The sequence below is a fragment of the Panthera onca genome, chromosome D1 (assembly GCF_046562875.1).
Source record: "Panthera onca isolate mPanOnc1 chromosome D1, mPanOnc1 haplotype 2, whole genome shotgun sequence".
NCBI lineage: Eukaryota > Metazoa > Chordata > Mammalia > Carnivora > Felidae > Panthera > Panthera onca.
The window spans coordinates 28,673,580-28,694,869 of NC_138348.1; the positions used below are offsets into that span (position 1 = coordinate 28,673,580).

The 21,290-nt window shown below is 43.9% G+C and overlaps 1 protein-coding gene across 9 annotated transcripts in view; it reads left to right on the forward strand.

Annotated features, from left to right (window-relative positions):
- Positions 1 to 18,857, forward strand: part of WT1 (WT1 transcription factor) — a 49,172-nt gene extending 30,315 nt beyond the window's left edge. For 6 of the 9 annotated variants that reach the window (XM_078433356.2, XM_078433358.2, XM_060606287.3 and 3 more), the window contains 5 exons: positions 7,599 to 7,695; positions 10,642 to 10,792; positions 14,263 to 14,352; positions 14,947 to 15,039; positions 17,489 to 18,857. In XM_078433356.2, the coding sequence (XP_078289482.1) occupies positions 7,599 to 7,695; positions 10,642 to 10,792; positions 14,263 to 14,352; positions 14,947 to 15,039; positions 17,489 to 17,610 (553 nt within the window). In that variant the 3' untranslated portion in view covers positions 17,611 to 18,857. The remainder of the gene's footprint in view (positions 1 to 7,598; positions 7,696 to 10,641; positions 10,793 to 14,262; positions 14,353 to 14,946; positions 15,040 to 17,488) is intronic. The other 3 variants (XM_078433357.2, XM_078433359.2, XM_060606288.3) reach the window with 1 other exon arrangement.
- Positions 18,858 to 21,290: the final 2,433 nt, after the last annotated feature.

Here is a 21,290-nt window from a genome sequence, read left to right on the forward strand (position 1 = left end):
TTTTTTAACTCAATCAACTTTAACTTAGTTGTTTTATTTTTAGGTTCTACTTTCTGTGCTGGATTCATAAAAGAATCTGCATTGCTTGCTCTTTTCCATTATGTTTGCAGGAACAGAATAATCCTTTGACCAATTGATTTGTTAGATTCCCACTATAAAAGGTGAAATTACTTGAAGAAAGAGATTGGCTAGATGGCATTGCTGATGATGTTTGCGCAGAATTTTATTTAAATATTGCCCTTAGCACATCACATCCAGACAGAGAATAAAAAAGCACTCACGTTGAGCTAGAGGTGGTTGTGCTTCATTGCCACCACCTCTGACTATGTGCAGAAAGAGAATTCAATATGTATTCATCTTCTCAAGTCACATCTTGTAAGTGGATGTGAAAGCGAATTTTGAAATTACTCTGGCTACAGGGAAATTAGGTTTTCAATCAGTGAAGCTTTTAAACGGAAGCATTCTGGTGTGACCACTTAGGCTTCCTAGGTGAAGTTCCTGTTCTTTCAGCTCTGAGTCCTCTAGTTCAAGTCCCAACTATCTCTGTGCATGGTGTGTCCTTGTGAATGCTGAGCATTTGTGCAGAAGCTTATTGTTTCTTTGGCTTGGTTTTATTTCTTTGGTTGTCCTCCCTTAAGTTTCTTTTATGCTGTAACTGTCCTTCTCACCCCCACCTCTTTTTTTTTTTTTTTTTCCTCCTCATGGTATTGATATGTTGGAGATAGCAGGTCAGTTGGCAGGTAAAATATCTCACAACCTGGATTCAACAGATTGCTTTCTTTTACAGTTTTTTAACTTTAGACCTCCATCCCCTGTATTTCCTATATAAATAGGTAGTTAGATCTAGAGGCCTGATTAGATTTGGGTTCTTTTCTTTCTTCTTTTTCTTAGCAAGAGTAATTTAAACTGGTGTGTTTAGCCTTATCTCTTGTGTCTAACCTTTAAAGAGGCACACTTTTTGAACATGGTTCCAGTGCTCTTTTCCCTCAAAAGTGGCACATGGGACAGGGGTGATGGTTCTCAAGGCTTGCAGCAAAGTTTATTTTCAACACCAAAAAGAATCACACATTTAAGCATCTTGTATATAAGCCTGAGTATCAAGGATGACAGAGACAAGAGATTGATGGGTAAATTCAATTTTCTGGATATGCAGGAGTTTGAAGTTTTCCCAGGTGCTTTCCTTCAACCTGATTAACTTTGCAGAGGTGAGAAGACAGAGGTGAAGATAGGGGGATGCCTACCTGGCCAAGGACTAGAGGTGGAAGAGAGAAGTCACAGGTGGAGGTTTCCCCTTTTTGAATATTTATATCAAATGTTAATTACCTTCAAAAGTCTCTTTTCTTTCTTTCCTCCTCCCCCCCCCCCCTTTTTTTAAACCTCTTCTGTTGATAAGGGATTTCAGGGCAGCTCTGGTTTTCTTCATCTGTAAAACCTCAATTCCTTTTTATTAATCTTCTTGTGCCTGTGGAATATCAAAATTAATCATTTCTAAAGAAGCTACTCTTCTAACATTACGTTTTTTTCTGGGCCAAACTTCAATGTACAGGTTTTTAGCATGAAGAGGGTTCATAATTTGTGTTCTATGAGGGACATTTTTCTCTTTTTGTAAACTTTCTAAGGACACATGTTTACATACTTTAAAGCTGTCTAGGAAAAGCAGAATTTTTCAGGATGCATTTTGATGCATTTTAAAGCTGTTTAGGAAAATGTACAGTCCACACCTCCTCCAAGAATAAAGTCACGAGGTATATGCTCTACTGATAACTGTTCCTGCTTAGTGTACTTTCCCAGTTATGTGGAAAGAATTTTCTTTGTAATAATTGTGCTCAGTTTTGGTTGCTCTGTCACATATAAGCAGGCCATTTCTTTTTTTTTTTTTTTTTTTTAATTTTTTTATTTTTTTATTTTTTTTTTATTTTTTAATATATGAAATTTACTGTCAAATTGGTTTCCATACAACACCCAGTGCTCATCCCAAAAGGTTAAGCAGGCCATTTCTATCGTAGTTAGCTTTGTGCTTTCTTTATACCATAATAAAAATAGTGCCTCAGAGCAGAAGCTGGAGTGTACTGAAGACTAAGTATCTTAAACTTGTTCCTCCTCACTGCTCCCCTTCTCTTATCTTACCCACTCCCACAACATTTTTAAGCCTTCAGCATGCCTGATTTCATTCATACCACTGGAGAAAAGAGCTGGGAATTAGTCCAGTGTCATGATGATAGACGTGAACCCAGGATGGGGTTATACCACCAGAATTGTCTAGCTAGTTTTGAAGGAAGAAGAGCTGGGCTGTCCTGCATTCAGGCCCCATCTCTGCCACTTGCCATCTGTCTGACTTTGGGCAGATAACTCAATGTCTTCTTAAATCTCAATATTTTTGCTGCAAAATGCAGATCTTACTAGTAAGTAATAGCAAACATTTACCGAGGGCATACCATGTGCCAAGCACTGTGCTTTATTTACCTAGTCTCATTTGATGCCTTAATGGTCTGATGGGGAGGTGATGTTTTTCTTCAGGACTAGTCATCTAGATTCATCTGGAGATAAAGGATCCAGATTAACTGAGCTCTTTCAAATGTATCTATCTGTAAGAAACTGAGTAAGTCTGATTCCCTTGGTATGGTAGGTTGAATAATGAACCCCCAAAGATATCTAAGTCCTGATTCCTGGAACCTGTGAATGATACCTTTCGTAGCACAAGTGACTGTGCAGGTGGGATAAAGTTAAGGACCTTGAGATGGGGGAGATTATACTGAATTATCTGGGTTGGCTCCAAATGGAATTAAGTGTCCTTGTAAGAAGAAGACAGAAGGGAGATTTGGCTACAGAGGAGTTGTTAGAGACGTGACAAAGGAAGCAAGAGGTCAGAGTGATGTGAGGAAGACACCAAGGAATGCAGGTAGTTTCTAGAAACCAGGAAAGAGATTTTTCCCCTCAGCCTCTAGAAGAAAATAGCCCTGCCCACACCTTGCCTTTAGGACACCGAGGCTGATTTTAGACTTCTGATCTGCAGAATTGTAAGGGAGTAAATTTGTGTTTCAAGACCCCAGATTTGTGATAATTTGTTACAGCAGCTGTAGGAAACTGATACACTAGAATTTACAGTCTTCTGTCTATAGCTCCAGTGCTTAAAGCTACTTGCAAGTGGGCCAGTGAAGTTTAGAGGTAAACCACTGATACCTGTAGATGACGAATGCTTCTGGATTTTGCCATCGTGGCACTGGTCAAGCTTGCTGTATAGGTGTAGCATCTTTTCACATTTTCAAGGGTTTGGAAGGTTTTAATGCTCAGTTTTTCAAGAATCAGGTGCATCCCCACCCCTACTTTGTTGCCATATGGAAGGAGAGAACAAAATCAAGACAGAATTTTCCATTTTGCAGCTTAAACTTCCTGCACAACCTTTAAAGCTGAGGTGGCAAACCTCAGGTGGCCCTGAGGCCAGAGATCTTTTGTCTGACCTGACAGTGATTCTGTAAAATCTCAGTTATTTGCCAGAATTTAACACTGAAACTATCTCACATAAAGATCTTGGTTTCTGACTTTCTGGAGAATGGAAAGATCTGACAACACTGGGTTCGTATGATTGCCAGTCCTCGGCTGGTAGAGCAGAGTTCTTACTTTCTTCCTCACTGTCTGGGTTGGAGGGGAGGTCTAGCCACTGCATATATTTCTACCCTATGAGAGATATGGGTCTCTCGATTGCTTGATCTGGTGGGATTCACTCTCCACTCTGGAGTTGCTCCATGAATGATAACATTCTTGTCTCCAAGTCCCAATAAATTTTTACCCCATACTATCCAGGGCTTTGTGAATGCTTTATTTGGAAGGTGCATCTTTGGCTCCAGAAATCTCTTCACTAGGCAGATAGCTCCTTGCTCTTCTTGGAAGGCTTTATGGCTCCAGACCTCTAAGAACCCTACCCTCACTCCTATTTAGTTCATTTACGGCTTAGTCACTGGAACTTTTTAAGGCTAATTCTCTCAGGGAAAAGCTTGGCGTTACCTGACCTGGCCTTACGCATTTATGTTATTTTCATAATTCTTAAACTTTTTGTGTTTATGGATGGTCCTCCTTCCCCACTCTTCTGGGGGCACTGGGATCCATTTTAAGCCCATGCTTTGAGAGAGACGTTACAAAAGGAAGGGAATCAAGAGGTGGATGATACAGACACTAAAGGAATTAGATACCAGTTTGTTATGATCATTGAGAGAACCCCAGCTCTGTACCCTGGAAAGCTGTCTTCAAATATTTGAAGGACTGTCATGTGGAAGAGGAGTTAGATTCCATCCATCTCATGGGACATTATGGACTCTGTGCCTTAAGTTCAGTCACCCAGCTGAGAGGATACAGAGAGGGGCAAGCTGGTCTGTTTTCAAGGCCAAGTTTACCATAGAGCAGAGGAGACACGCAGGGTTGGCTGTAAAACACTAAGACTCTGTGGTTCTCCAGAAGACAGAAAGGAGGTGGCAGATTTCTGCTTGGCTCAGAAAGGCCTTTCTTCACAATTAAAGCACTCCCCAAATGGAATGGGATTCTTTAAAAATTTGCCACCAGTCATGTTGTGCAACTGTTGATGAGCTAGAAGGGCTTTGAAATGAGGGTTGGAGTAGATACCTTTTCTCCCTCTGTTAGTATACAGTCCCAAGACCACTGACCTGATTTCCTTTACTTATCTAGAGAGAGTTGTCACCATAGTAAATACCTGTGGGTTATACTTAGTGTTCTGGGCAGACCACACTGGGAAGAGCTTTGTAGGGTTTCCACAGTGTGGAATTACATTGATGTGTTTGTCTTCTGGAAACACCAAAGCCAGTAGGCAGGACCCAGCTGTAGTTTTTATTCATGGACTTGATTTGATAGAACCTAGGGGTTTATTTGGCAGGTAGAGTCTTGTTTCTGGTTGCTCCTTTTTTTCCCCCCCCTTAAGTTTATTTATTTTTGAGAGAGAGAGAGAGAGAGAGAGGGAGTGTGCAAGTGGGGGAGGGGCAGAGATAGAGAATCCCAAGAGGGGCTCTGTGCTGTCAGCCTGGAGCCCAATGCGGGGCGGGGTTCGAATCCACAAACGTGAGATCATGACCTGAACTGAAAATAACAGTTGGGTACTTTACTGGCTGAGCCACCCAGGCACCTCTCTGGTTGCTTCTTCGGTGTGTTGGCTTACATCTGGCTATGAGGTTACCTTTGAGTAGTATAGCACTTCATTTCCTGGAACAAGTATTTTGAGGAAAATCTATTTCTCACACTCTCCAGGAACCCAAGTAACATCCAGAGATCCGCTGCTAAGACAACAGATTCCTAATTCTTCCTCTTTGATAGCAGAACTTAAAAATAATTCAGATTTCAATTGTGTCCCTAGAGAGCCCTCAGCCCCAGAAAATGTGTAAGTCACATTTTGGCTCCATACAGATGATGAAGCCACACAGAGGCAGCATGTCTTCATGGCCTTCAAGGCAAAATGTTCTGGCCACGTCATTCTTGTCCTGTCCTCTTTCTGCTACCACATCACCACTGTCATCAGTTCTTACATCCCCACTGCCTTTATAGTATGACTGTAAACTGCCACCCAGTTCCTGAAACTGCTCTCACTATCTATGCAAGGGAGACAGGCAATTCTTTCTAAAAAGCTTGGAGCCAGAATGAAACATGAAATTCCACAGCTGCTGTGGCTGCGGGATGTGCGGACCATGTCAGTCATCCTGGCAAACACCCTTTCTCTCCAGGAGTTCTCGTGGAAGTGGGAGTTGAGCCAGCCCCAGGTTTTCCCCACACCCTCAGATGGAGTGGGCTGATCAGCCAAGCTGCCTGCCTCCCACACTGGGACCCCTGGCATCTCTAGAGTAACACAGGCAGAGGGTGGAGGCTCTCAGCCCTGACAGTGAGTTAATTACACCTGGCGGCTTGGGGGGAAAAAGACTGTGCATGGACCTCATTATTCCCCAAGCTAATTTTGTAAAGCAGCTTTATAAATTCTACATACCATACAGTCCACTCGTTTGGAGTAGAGACATCAGTGGTTTTTAGTATATTCACAGAGTTGTACAACCGCTCCCACAGTTCTAGGACATTTTCAGCAATCACTCTCCCATTTCCCTCAGCTTCCCCAGTCCTAGGCAGCCAATCACCAAACCACTTTCTGTCTCTATAAATTTGCCTATTCTGGACATTTTGTTTAAATGGATGCACACACTGGGGCGCCTGGGTGGCTCGGTCAGTTGAGCGTCCAACTTTGGCCCAGGTCATGATCTCTTGGTTTGTGGGGTTGAGCCCTGTGTCGGGCTGTGTGCTGACAGCTCAGAGCCTGGAGCCTGCTTCGGATTCTGTGTCTCCCTCTCTCTCTGCCCCTCCCCTGCTCATGCTCTGTCTCTCTCTGTCTCAAAAATAAATCAAAAACATTAAAAAAAAAATAAATGGATGCACACAATAGGTGTGCCCTTTGTGGCTGGCTCCTTTCACTTAGCGTGTTTTCAGGGCTTGTCCACATTATCATGTATCAGTACTTCCCACCTTTTTATTGCCAAATAATATTCCAGTTTAGGAATATACTACGTTCATCCATTCATCAGCTGAGAGACATTTGGGTTGATTCCATCTTTTGGCTATTACGAATCATACTGCTAATACACAGTGTGTACATGTTTATGTGTAGATACATGTTTTCATGTCTCCTGGGAATATACCTAGAAGTGGAATTTCTGGGTCAGATTATAACTTTATGTCTAATCTTTTGAGTAACTGCCAGATGTTTTCCAAAGCAGCTGCACCATTTCACAGATATATTTCATAGAAGCTCCTTGTGGTGATTCTAGATGTGATTATAATGTCCTGCCCATGTAGATAAGAATCTTTACTCTGCCTCATTTGGAAGTAAAATAATTGCAGAACAGATACCAGCTTTGACCTAAAGGAGAGAATACTTTCAGAGTATTCACTTCTCTCAAGTTGTTCATTTCAATGTTCCACATCCCTGAGCCCTTGCTGGAAAGGCCAGGATTAGCCTGAGCACCAACCAGAGGACTAGGCAATCTAATGTTACGGAAGATTATCCAGTGTCCGTTTATGGCACGGGTTGGCTGCAAAGAGTTAAGTTGATCTGGAAAACTTATCTGTCGGTTAAGTGGAGAAGGGTCACTGATGTGTAATCCCCACTTCTGAGAATGTGACATTTCTTCTGTGTCATCACTTTCTTGGGGCTATCTGGTAAAAACTGAGCCACGAGGTGCCAACAAAAATCCATTGAACTTAATGTGAAACTTGAGGTATCTGCTCATTCCGGAGACATTCGCAGCTGTCTGTTCTGCTGGCTAGATGGTAAACAACTTGCTGGGGATGAAAGCCATTGTGACTTTTCCCAGCTTGTCTGAGAGGCATAGACACAGATGGCCTCCCTGAGCACAAGGGAGGGCCGCGTGGTGGTGATGCAAGGGTTGAACAGCCCCCTGCCCTTCACAAAGCCCTGCTTCCAGAGCAGCGAAGGACGCAAAAACCAATGGCTGTTGTCCTGTGGGCTTTTTAAAAACATTCTTCTGCTGCAGACGCGCATTTCTAAAGGGTGCCTGTGGACCGACCTGAGCCTTGTTCTTCCCTCTTTGTGTTTGCAGCCACAGCACAGGGTATGAGAGTGATAACCACACCACGCCCATCCTCTGCGGTGCCCAGTACAGAATACACACCCATGGCGTCTTTAGGGGCATTCAGGTGAGAACTCATGTCGAGGGGAAGGGGGCTGGCTGGAAGGGGACGTCAATGCCTCTTTTCCTTCTCAACAGCCTTTCACTTGCTTGCTGATGGCCATTTGGCCCTGGTAAGTCTGTTCTTAATTATAGGCTCCTCTGACAATAAAGACCTCTCCTCTCCCGCTGGGCAGAGAGGACAGCCCCCTGTCCACAGGTCATTGTGAACGCGGTCATCTCCCTGACTCAGACCAAGATGCTTCTGGCAGAATCCCGTCCCTTCCCCCTTCACTGCTTAATTCACTCCTCCAGGTGGGCTTGAGGCTCTTGTAACTAATGACCTGGACTCCTGACTTCCCAAGTCAGACCCTTGAATTGGTCTGCATTGTAAAGTGCCCAAAGGTAGGCTCTGTCTTGCCGAGTGTTCTACTAACCATAATGATGGTAATGGCGCCCACTCTGTTGGTGCTGCCCCCTTTCTATGTGCCAGGCACTGTGCTGACCTTTGTAATGGGCTTTTTGTCTTAATAGACGTAATTTTTGGAGCAGTTTTAGGTTTAAGGAAAAATTGTGCAGAAAGTACAGAGTTCCCATATTCTCCCTCATCCCCACCCTCCCCCACAGTCTTCCCTATTGTTAATATCTTGCATTGGTGTGGTACACTTGTTACAATTGATGAGCCAGTATTGGTGTGTTACTGTTAATGAAAGTCCATAGTTTACACTAGGGTTGACTTTTTGCGCTGTGTGGTTCCATGGGTTTTGTTAAATGTGTCATGTCACGGGTCTACCGTTAACATTATTGCACAGAATAGTTCAACTGCCTAAAAATAAAAATGTCTATGTTCTACCTACTCATCCGTCCCCCCTTCTTCCCCTCCCCCAGACAGCCACTGATCTTTTCATTGTGTCTGTAGTTTCACCTTTCCCCCAAATGTCATATAGTTGGAATCACACAGTTCAGACTCACACAGTTCAGCAGTAGGCATTTAAGGTTCTATACTTAAACTTTCTTTTTCCATTTAATCCTTAGTGCACCTCTACGAGGTAGGTATTATTATCTCCACTTTATGGATGAGGAGACTGAAGGCCAGAGATGAGTGGCTTGTCCACAATCACATAACTACTTATAAAGCAAGCTTTGCCTGACTCCAGAGCCCCTGTTTTTAACTACCACGTTGCATTGCTTAGGGAAACGGGGCTGTGAACAGTTTGGAGGAGAGGGGTCTCCAAGGAGAGTGAGGAAAGAAAAGTAAAAAGGTAAACATTCTGGAGAATTCGGGGAAGTCAATGGAAGGCCACCTCAGCAGAGCCTCTTTGGGGAGGTCAGAACCACACGCAGTGACCAAGGGTTTGCGTGTGTGGCTTTCACTTGTGACTCCGTGGCTGTAACATGAGTAACTGTGGTTATACTTCACCAGCATAATCAGTACTCTAGAAAAAAGTTGTGTGTGACCCAGGTCCCCACATGACGTGTGGGGCAGGTAGCTCTGAGATGTTCTGACTGATGTTTCCAGAAGCATCATGGTGACAGAACAGCATGTGCCCTCAGCCCAAACCTTCCAGGGGTGAGAATAAAGCCGAGGATTGCAGAAATACGGAAGTCTGATGGAAGTATGGGAAGAGTCATCCCAGTCTCTCCTTCAACAAATACCACTGGAATCCTCCACCAGGACCCTTGACTGACATTGACAACTCAGTTTTATATCCCAGTGCTGTGTGCACTGCATCTAGATTGAATTAAAGGAAGTGAAGGAAGCTCCATTTGTCTTTCTTTCCACAAAGCCCGGTTTGTCAGACTCGCTGTCATGGCTGCTGATAGACTCCAGATCTCACAGGTGCTGTTTCACTACCGACTCATTTTCTCCTAGAGTCTACCATTCAAACGTAGCTGGCTCACCATTTAAATTTACGCCACCATTTGCCTTGAGACACTGTGGCCTGTCAACAGCAAAGTTGTATGTCACTAAGTACTTTTCCTTCAAAAAAGAAGCTCTCACAGTGCAAAGCAGTGTGAAATAGAAACTAGAACATAAGCATAGTGTGGAAAATGCACAGAGCAGGGGATGGGTTAAGCTCGGAGGCAGTTCCAGGTCTTAAAACATAGATGTGTTCTTTGGTCTTGACTTTTGCACATCTGTAAGAGAGTAAGGAGGATTCAGTGGCCCCTGGGGCACTCCCACTGCTCCTGTCTAGGGGTCATTGATCCTGAGAGCAGGAAAAATTTGCCTCACTATGTCCTTTTAGCACCTTGTCATGAAGGACTGACCATTCACCTACCCACTCCCACAAGATCAAGGGAATAAACAGTGAAGGACATGTAAAGTGCACAGAAGGCAGACAGTGTTTTCTGGTGGTATTACTAAATGTTTACACTGGCTACACCATTGGCTTTTGGTGGTTTTAGCCCCTTCACAAAGAGAACCCTCAAATCTCAGGGGCTCCTCCTTCCTTGTCATTTACTCCCACATGGAAAGTGTGGTCAGTTTGGGGTTCATTTAGTATCCCATATTTCTCTCTAATAAGGACTTCCCTACCTGTTGCAGGTGGGGCCTGAGGTCATGTGGCCATGTGTCCAAATGGGAGGAAGTAGAATAGAACCTGGGACTTTGGACTTCCAGACCTCACTGCCTCAAGTGGAGAAGCTGAGGGATGGGATGGATTGGGAGCTCTTATAGCATCAGAATTTCTTTGCCAGATCCTCTGGATCAGTGTCCCCAGACAGACAGATGAAGTACTGATTCTGGTTGATCAATAGTGATGACGTTGAAGTATTGCATTGTAGAATGTCCTGCTCTGTCACCCATTAGTGATGCTTGCTGTGGGCATCTGAGGTATGCATGGAAATGGTTTTAGGTTTTAATATCTGCCATCCCTTCCTCAGGTTTAATCTAAAGCTCACTTTCCCTCAGGACTGACACGAATGTTCACATGTGGCTTAAAGCCTCCATTCTCTTACACTCTGCCTACAGGATGTGCGACGTGTGCCCGGAGTTGCCCCGACTCTTGTCCGGTCGGCATCGGAGACCAGTGAGAAACGCCCCTTCATGTGTGCTTACCCGGGCTGCAATAAGAGATATTTTAAGCTGTCACATTTACAGATGCACAGCCGGAAGCACACTGGTAAGTGTGTCCGCTGTCCAGCCTTGTTTCCGGTGGCCTTTGGGCAAGGGTGGTTCAGGAGCTCCTACTCCTGGCTGTCACACCACTAAGGACACAGGAGATTTCTTGGATTGACAGTAGGCAGTGCTTTGAAAGGTCTGGCCAAGGTGATTAAAAAAAAAAAAAAAAAAGGCTGCAGGGGCATTTTGCATCCTGACTGTCCATCCTTTAATAAAAAAGTCAGTAAACTGTCTTCAGGAAGGGCTAAGCAGAGTGATGGAAAGAGAATTCCACAGAACTAAAGAGACTTACTTGTCTTTGAATTCAGGCTACACGACCAAATGGTGAGACATTGAGCATTTGGTCCTCATTTTGCCTTGTGGAAGATGGAAATGACAATGCCTACCTTATGTAATTTTTAAGACTAGGTTAACTTTAAAAAATGTTTTCTAATGTTTATTTATTTTTGAGAGAAGGAGAGACAGAGTGTGAGTGGGGGAGGGTCAGAAGGAGAGGGAGACACAGAATCTGAAGCAGGCTCCAGGCTCTGAGCTGTCAGCACAGAGCCCAACGTGGGGCTCAAACTCACAAACCAAGAGATCATGACCTGAGCTGAAGTCGGATGCTTAACCAACTGAGCTACCCAGGTGCCCCCAAACTAGATTATCTTTGAAAATAAAATTGGATTAAAGGCATTAGATATGAAGCATGTAGTATAGTACACTATGTCAATGGCCTGAATAAACAATAGTGTCACTATTGTTTTGTTAAAGAGAGAGGTTCTCTATTAGGCTCTCTAAAGAGAGAAGACCTATTCTGGGAGTTTGGTAATAAGACAGTTTGAGAGATTGATGGGCAAGGTCATCATAAGACTTAAGGAGAGATGGTCCAAAGAAAAACTTTTAACTGCTTGATTAGTAATAACCAACCAGATAGGAATAGGAAAATGGATTTGTAGGTTTAATTTTTGTTTTCAATCTTAAAAAAAAAAACAACATGATTTTTGATGATGTGTCAAGGAAGGCTGGGTTTTCCCACAGGTCAAGGGATTTGCCTCCCTCTAGGGAAGAGAATTGGCCTCGTCTGTTTCTTGGCCATCTTGGATGTGATTTTATTATTGATCACAGATGTTTGCTGTTGGCCTTGTGGGCACTGGATGGGAGTGTGGTTGAGTGTCGGCTGCAGGGAAAGAGTGTGGAACACAGCCTTTCCTGCAGGGGGGTTGGTGTCATTTTTTCCCCATAACTGGAAGGACAGCTTCATTGTTACAACTACCCTTACTGTTTTGTTATTACTGCTTATTTTGCTTTGGGGAAGCTGAAGGAGAGAGTGAGTTCGCACTCAGTAGACCACATGCTTTGAGGCTAAAGGTGAGAGAACTAGGGATGTTATATTTTTACATGTTTCCCCAAATATGATCATATGAGAAGTATCTGTTAAAGTTATAAGGAAAATAATGGAGTAAAATTGTGACTGGAGAAATGCAAGAGAATGCATTGAAGGCAATATGGTTGTTGAAACCTTTAATGGGGAAGAGACACTTAGCAAGCAGTAAAGGGGAGATGTCCGTGTGAAGGGAAAGCAGTGGACAAGCTAACCAAGACCCTCAGACCCACCTGAGGCTCTAAGAAGCTCTTCTTTGCAGAAGACAGGACAGCAGCCTGGTATTTAACAGTCCTGCAGCCCTTTTCTTGAAAGAATGCAATCTTATCTATATGTAACAATGTTAAGTACTTCTGTATTAAATACTTTTTATGTGCCAGACTCTCCACATGCATTATTTCATTTAATCCTCATACACCTGAACAGTTATCAGGTGGGTAGGATATAGTGGAAGCAGGACCCAAACTCATGCCTTTTAACTCCCAAGTCACAAACTCCCTTCTCAAAAGTTTAGAGTCTGTTTTGGAGCTAGGCTACACACAAATGAAAAGAGATGAAGAGAGCATAGGATAATGTACTAGAACAGAGGCTGGAGGAACTTGAGGAGAGTTGCTGATTTGAGCTAAAGTCATCCCAGAAGGAGGAAGGGCTTAAGCTAACCATCAGAGGGTTGGTACGGTACAGTAGAGGAAGTCAAGAAGGAGCAGAAGCAGAAAGGCAGGGAAAAGATATTAGACTGAGTAGTGTTGTTGAAGTATAAGGCACCAGGCCAGATGTAAATACAAAGTTAACGGGAGGCTTCTGCCCTCAGGATTTTCCAGCCCACGGTGAAAGGCAGCCCTGGACACAGACTCCCACGTTAGGTGTTCTATGATCAATTCTGTACTGAGGGAAGGAAGGGCTTTCAATCTGAACATGAAATTTCCAAGAAGGCATTGAAGAGGAAACAAAGGGCATTAGAGAGGGATGTACGGCAGACTTTTTGATGGGTGGGAACGTAGATGGAGATAGGGACAAATGGCGGTTGGGGTCAGCAAAGTGCAAGGCAGATTTGGGGAAGGGTGAGCTCTGGGATAGCAGGAATGCAGACTAATCAGGGGGAATAGAGGAAGTTATGAGGCCTGAAAGGCAACTAAGGACTGCCCTGCAACAGAAAGACTGACTGGTCCTGGGATAGCTTGCTCTCCATCCCAGAACACTGGTGACTCAGAATTCTCATAAGAAGGTGGGAAGGCCCAAGGTCGCTCAGAGCACTCATGGGGCTTAGTTCCCGGCATTTGGCTGAACTTTCTCTAGCAAGGACAGGGGTGGGGCTTCTGCATTCTGAGGCAGAAGGTTGTGTAATCCCACTACTGATGTCTCTCGGATAAAGGGATACCAGAATCTTTCTAAATACTTTGGCTCCTGGTTTAACTTGGGTGTCTCACAACCATGGGGCTTTTTGTGCTTGATTCAGGAATGAGAAGTCAGTAGTGGAGAGCACCAAATCTTTAGGCCATAAAACATAAAACACTTATTTCATGAGGCCAGCTCCAAGGCACATCCATTCCAGAATTCTGCCTCCAACTCAGTTTAGGAGTTAACACTTTTTTGGTTTATTATTGATCTAAAGATTCTCTACCAGTATTTAATTTAATTTAATTTAATTTAATTTAATTTAATTTTTATTTTTATTTATTTATTATTTTTTTTTTAGCAGTGCTCTGGGCTAAGCTCTTTATGTGGATGGTCTTGTTTAATCTGCTCATAAATCCTTTGAAGCTGTCAGATTATCAGCCCCATTTCTCAATAAGGAAATAGCCCCTCACCCAGAGCTTTAAGTGTCAGAGCTGGATGTGACCCTAGTGTCAGACTTCAGAACCTGAGCTCCTGTCCACTTGTAACTTGCAGGTTAGGGACCGTCCTCAATTAACCAGTTCCCCATTCTACACCCAGCTTCGTACAGGTGGGCCTTTAGCCTCCCATTGCCATTGGCCTCACCACCCTAGCAAGGTCCATCAAGTGCCTTAGGCATTTTGGGATCCCTTCAGTTCCCTGAGGAGAAGTAGCCTTTAATGACATCCCCATCTCCAGTGTCATTTTCAAATGGAATGTGTGTCTTCCCCAAGGTGAGAAACCATACCAATGTGACTTCAAGGACTGTGAGCGAAGGTTTTCTCGTTCAGACCAGCTCAAAAGACACCAAAGGAGACACACAGGTTTGTAGGCTCACTTCTTGCTGGTAGTATGTTCTGGGTTTCAGCTGCTTTTGTGATTCTCTTTGTTGTTGAATATGGATGGGAGAGGGTTAGCCATTTGTTTAGTTTTTCCAATAATTCCCTCCCCCTCAACTATCTGGGGGTTTTCCTGTTCTTAAAAAAAAAAAAAGAAAGAAAGAAAAGGAAACAGCCCACATTTCTCCAGCAAACCGCGGAACAGTGGGATCCCACCAGCCATCTGCTGATGACACGTTGAGCAGCAGCAAAGAACAGGGTGGTGGAGAGCATAATCCAATTGATAGTGTGTGATTCACTTTTTCAGTCTCGGACACAGCTGGGACGTTGGTGAGAAGCTGGACGTTTGTGGTTAAGGACTAGTTGTTCCCAAAACAGAAGCAGGTCTTCAAGGATTACTGTTGCAGAATCAGGTGGTTTCATGCTAGGCCTGGGGATCTGGGGAAATCTGAGGGTGAGACAGACATCACAGGTGGCTGGAAATGCCCGGCTCTTCGGGCCACCAGGAAGCAGGCCTTGTGGGCCTCGTTATGCTCCCACATTGTTAGGGCTGCGGCTAGACCTTCTCTGTCCGTTTAGGTGTGAAACCATTCCAGTGTAAAACTTGTCAGCGAAAGTTCTCCCGGTCTGACCACCTGAAGACCCACACCAGGACTCATACAGGTAAAACAAGTGCGTAAACTTTTCTTCACATTTATTTTTCATTATTTTTTTTAAAAAAAATACTGTTGAATGAAGTTGTTTGTGATGAGAGAGAGTGGAAAAGTCTAGTGCAGAAGTTCTGAGCAGGTTTAGAGGCAGTTGAGAGGAAGAACAAAGCATGGCTGTCTTTAAATAATAACATTGTTTCAGAAGAGGTGGGTGGGAACTACTAGCAAAAGGGAGATGTGAAAAGAACTTATTACTGAGCGTTCAGAACAAAAGGAAGAGTTGAAGTAGCCCAGTTTTCTGTCACATCACATTGCATTACTCAGTTTGATAGGATAATCAACTTTACAGAAAAACAGAAATTCTTCCAAGCCAGATATTTATTCTTTGGAGAGCTCACATTTCATGACACAATTTTCAGAGATCTGAATCCTTGCTGTGCTAAAAGTTAATGTCCCAGGAGCAGTCATGGTTTCTGCCAGACTTGTATCAGCATATGGCTACTATTTCCTTTCTACTGGTATAGAGAGGGGAATAAGACATTTATTCCCTGGCTGCTGAAAGTTTTTGCTTTTCCACAAGACTGGTGTGATTCATAATGAAAATAGCTCCATCTTTGTTATGTATTTTCTAACTTTGGGAGGAGGGCCAAGGCTTAGGGTTATCTCACTGTATTTTTGCAACACCCTTGTAAGAAGAGGAGGGTAGGCATGTTTTATCCCCATTTTCCAGATCAGGAGACTGAGGCACATAGTCATGAAATGACTTATTTACAGTCCCAAAGCTAGTAAGTAGCAAACCCAATTCTGTCTGCTCCCAGTCCCACAATATCCCACAGCCTTCTTTGTTGGAGAAAGAGCATGGGTTCATCTCACAGCCCAGGGAATATAGAAATCAGGAAGAGAGTCAATGTCAGCAAAGCTGAATGGCATTGAGAGACTGAGGAGCGTAACTGACCAACAAGAGAAAGGGTTGGGATGTGTCTATTAGGAGATAACCTTTGACAGTCTGGCTGGAGGTCGGGTGGAGGGGCAGGAGCTAGATCAGGAAGAGCAGAGGAACAATGAGTGAGAGGGGAAGGAAAACGTGAGATCATGAGTCTCAGATTCTCAGCCCAAATAGGCTGCATTTACAGAGTCAAGGCATCTGTGCCCCCGAGTTGGTGGGATGGGCATAAATTTTGCCCTACTCAGGTGCCTTTGGTATTGCTTCTTTTCCTTAGTCCCAAGCTCATAATTTGGTGAGAAACTTACCGTCCCTTGTACCCTGCCCCTTCTGCCCCACTTCCCCATTCCATCCACTGAACCCTGTGCATATCTGCACCCTGTGCAAAATGACCTGTGTCACTGGCAGACTGTTTCACCCTGTATTTGATCAGCCCCCAGTCCTGACGCTGGGACAGTGCCTCCCCTGGGACATTTCTTGGTGCTTGTCCCAAACAATAATTCTCATAGGAAAGGCAAACTGGAAAGATCTCCCTAGTGGACCAGAGATAGGCTCCTGTAGTATTTTTACTTAGGATAAAGCCACAGCTCTATTTCCATTATGGCCAGGTCTGGGAGGTGGGATACTGCAAAGTGCGTGAACCTTGGAATAGACAGACCTGGATTTAAGTCCTGCTTGGGTCTGCCCTCACCAGATGTCCAGCTTCATATCTAGAGTGGGGATACCGATGCTTCTGTTACAGGGCTGCTGCAAGGAATACATGAAATAATGTATATAGATGATGCCTAGCACAAGGCTGGGCATATTTAATTTAAGGCCCTCTTTATCCTCCCTATCCAGAATGAAGCTTGGAAGGAACTTCTGAAAGCTCCTTAGATGGAAAAGTCTCAATCTTTTGGCAATCTTGTTAAGAATCTTAAAACTATGATAGGGATTATACTCTGAGTAACACTTTAATGTTAAAGAAGCAAATATCCTGCAAACTGGTGTCAGGGATATATTTTAAAATATCCAGCCCATTCAGAATATCTACACAGACAGACACAGTAAAGTTACAGTCATAGCTCTGTTATTGGATGGCAATCGATCCGTTAGTATCCAGAGTAATGATCCTGAGCCCCTGCAGCCCAGATGAGCTCAATTCCCTGAAGAGGCAGTGGAGGGGAAGCATTTACACAATTCCCAAAATGGCCTAATAGCAGAGGCCGAAACAAATGTTTCTCCCCCTTGATGACATATGAATTGCCCAGACGCTTTCATTAACAAGACTCATTCCTTCTCTGCCATTTCCCCAGTCTTCTGACTGAATAATATTTTATAATTTTTACAGTTTTTCAATCCTTAAGGGCCCAGAGGTGCTGCTGTTTCAAGGCTGCCTATGAAATGAGCCCGATTTGTTAGCCTAGGGAAAGAGCTAGAGGGAATCGGGAGTGGGTGTCTTGGGATAATTTAACTCAGGCCTTTGATAGTTGAACTTGTGCCCAGTCTCTCTGCTGCAAGTGTCTCTGACTGGCAATTGTGTCAACAGGTGAAAAGCCCTTCAGCTGTCGGTGGCCCAGTTGTCAGAAAAAGTTTGCCCGGTCAGACGAACTAGTCCGCCATCACAACATGCACCAGAGAAACATGACCAAACTCCAGCTGGCGCTTTGAGGGGTCCGACCCGGGGACAGTTCTGTGGCCCAGGCAGGACAGTGTGTGAACTGCTTTCCAATCTGACTTTAAAGTTCCTCCACACTCACCTCTCTAAGAAGGAAATGGCAGGTGATCTTCACCCAGCTTCCAAGACAAGATGCCTGTACCACTGGATCCTACCAGGTTTGCCCGGAGGAGTTGGGCTCTGCTTTGCCTGCTTTTAGTCAGCTCGAAGGCCCTGGAGAAGTGGCTAACAATGTCCAGTTAGTTAAAAGCCCATCTCTGCCATTTGGTCTGGATTTTCACTGTAAGAAGAGCCATTGTTGATAATGTCCCCCCGCCCTCTTCTTCTCCTTTTACACTCTTTTCACTAGGAATGGAGTCATTGTACCATTTTCCATCATAGAATATTTATAGGCCAGGGCATGTGTATGTGTCTGCTAATGTAAACTTTGTCATGGTTTCCATTTACTAACAGCAAGAAATAAATCAGAGAGCAAGGCACCGGGAGTGAGTCCCGTCCGACATTCCGGAGGTTAGGCAGGCAGCTAACCTGGAAGGCAGGATGTAGGACTACCATGCAACTTTAAAAATTTCGTGTGTTTCAAGCAGCTGAAAAAAGAATCCGAACTAACCAGTACCTCTGTAGAGAAACCTAAAAGAATTTTTCCGTTCAGTTAATACAATGTTAACATTAGCACAATGCTGTTAAGAAACTGTGCTTGAAGATCTGAGATTTTGGTTTTGTTTATTTTTGACTTTTTTGAGCGGTAATCCTATGCATCTTCAGAGATGTACATATTTCCTCACACACAAAAAGTGGAATTCATTATTATCATTTGGGGTGTCCTTTGAGTGTACAGACCACGCTGGTTATGTGGCTTCAAGTTGTAAAAATTAAAGTGACTCTGAAAGAAAATAGGGCTGGTCCAGGATCTCCACTGATAACTTTGAGTCTACCAGTGTATGTGAAAAAAATGAGACTGGTGTGAGGAAATCCATTGTTTAAAGGTGGTTGGGTGTGTGTATGTGTGTGTGTGTGTGTGCAAACGAGGGTGTTTGTTATTTACTGTTGCTTGAAATTATTGTGTAAATAAAAATACTGATAATGATTTGCTCTTTGACAACTGAAGTTAGGAAATGTATAAATGTTAGATGCATCACTGTTTTGGTGTTGATCTTACAACGTATCAATGATAACACTAAAAATGTAACCTGCATTTTTCACTTCGCTCTCAATTAATTAAAGTCTATTCAAAAGGAAAGTGGCAAGATTGTATCGGCTGTATTGTGTTCAAATCTTAAGGACAGTTGAGACAGTCTTAAACAGGTAAGAAGATGCTACTGACATGGACAATCACAAGAACTAGTGTAGTCTATCCTGGTCCTGACTATTATCTGTTTCTCTCTGTCAAACCTCAGGAGGCAATTATCCATTCTGGAAGCAGCCAGCACCATAAAGTGATCATGCTCAAGCTGCAGTCAGATGGGTTTGTGGATGGCATGATCGGAAGTGTGTTTGAGGGTTTAGTTTAATCAGGCTGTTATTATATCACTTTTTATTCCAAGTCAGCAAAAGAGAAGAGGGATGCTACTGATAACTGGCCTTTTCTGGAAAGTTCACTTTCCAGAATTTTCCAGGACTTTCTGGTATATACTGCAACCAGGAGGCTATAGGTTGGACACCTAGCACAACGGAGTTTCCAGCTGTAGTTGCCATAAATTAGCTCAGCAGGTTGAAAACTGCTTAGACTTTCCAGGGAAGCCAAGTGTAAAAGCACATTATACATTATACATTATCTATAAACTCCCTTTCTGGTTCTAGTGTACAGTTTTTCAGTTGTAAATAAGGAGATTAATTTGGCGCTGCCCCTCTCAGCTCCATTAGCTTGGAGTTTGCATGCATCCAGGTTTCATTTCTTCATTTAAAATGTATCTTGAGCAGACAGCAGCTCAGGCATGAAGACTTTTCAGCAGCTCAAAGCTTTGGCCGCCTAAAAGTCAGGTCCTGAGGCCCCTCTACGTTTGCATCTGGCTCTTGCATCACTGTTAATTATAGCGAGTATGGTGACTCATTTGTATCAGCCGTTTTTATCTTTTCCTGCCAGAAGACAGCATTTCTCTGGAGAAGCTCAGGACAAGCATGGCAAACGTCAGCAAGTCAGAGCGAGCCAGGTTTCACAACAAAAGCAAAGCCACATTGTTTCAACTGCAGGAGGAAGACCAGAGATTCTCACACTGCCCTAGTGGTTTAGCTTGCAGTTAAGGTCATGGGCTTTGGAAAGCTGAGAAAGCTTTCCTCATCTGTAAGATGGGGGCAAAAGATTCCCCTGCCTGATAGGATTGTTGTGAAGATGAAATTTAAAAAAGTAGAAGAGGGGCACCTGGGTGTCTCATTGGGTTGGGCATCCGACTCTTGATTTTGGCTCAAGTCATGATTTCACAGTGTGTGAGACTGAGCCCCGAGTTGGGCTCTGTATCGACAGTGTGGAGCCTGCTTGGGATTCTCTCCTTCTCTCTCTGCCCCTACCCCACTTGTGCGCTTACACTCTCTCAAAATAAATAAATAAATATTTTTTTAAAAAACAGAAAGAAAAGAAAACATCTACAATATAGCAAAGTCTTAATAAGCATTACCTAGGAAAACTATTACCCAAGCACTCACCTGCTAATTTCCTTTACCTCCCCCTACCCAGGCCGTCCTCTCACACTATCCAGCCATCTTCACAGCTCTGCAAAATGACGAATCCATTTTCATATACTCCCAACCAGGGTTAAGATTTGCAGCAATAGGGCTCTTGCCAGCATCCCCACAGAGACATCTAGCTTTGTGTCTTTTGCAAAGCACTGGGTGGCCCTGACTTTGTGCTTCTGAGAGCCACGGAGTTGACCGTCAGTCAACTGTGAGGATGAAAGCTGGTGAAAGTTGGTCAGTGGGAGCTCTCTGTGGCTCCGGCTAGAGGCTCTGTTAGGTGCACTTGTCACAATGTGCATTTTTCCATCTTGCGTTACTGTAGTGTCTAGTTCAGTATGTGGTTCAGTGTCTTAAAGGCCCCCTTCCTCTTTGCCAGATCTTCCCAGACTGTTCCAGACATCTTTAGCGCTCTCATCTCTGAACTTGTGTAGCACTCTAAGAATGGAACATTAAATAGTACCTTATGTGGGTGTAGCACTTTCCCACCTGGGACAATCTGTAAGGTAGACGGGGCAAGTATTATTGCCACTTAACGGGCGAGGAAGCTGAGGCTTGGTGACAGCAAGTGGCTGAGGCAGGAATTGATGTTTTATGTCCACCAAATCACGCTTGATGATGTTGACTTGCACTCTGCTGCATTGTTTCCTATCTATAAATCCTATCTTCCCAGAGTGTGAACTTCTGGAGGAAAAAATCTCCCCTTCCATGTTACTTAATAAAGGCCTTCGCAGCCTTAAGTGACCACACGTGTTACCTGCAGAGTTGCTAAGGGGCACGCTGAGATTTGGAAGGAATCTGAGGGCCTGAGAGTCTTCATTTCTCCCAAGCTCCCAGCTGGGCTGTGGGCCGCCCTTTATGTAGCAAGGACCTAAAGAGTGGGCTCCACGAATACTTGCTGAACGGTGACTGATGAGATTTGCACCTGCCAGTTGTGGGACCACACTGAGCCTTTCCAGCCCTGAGAGAGCAGGCAGGGAAGATGGCCCAGGGCTGTGCTGCGGTG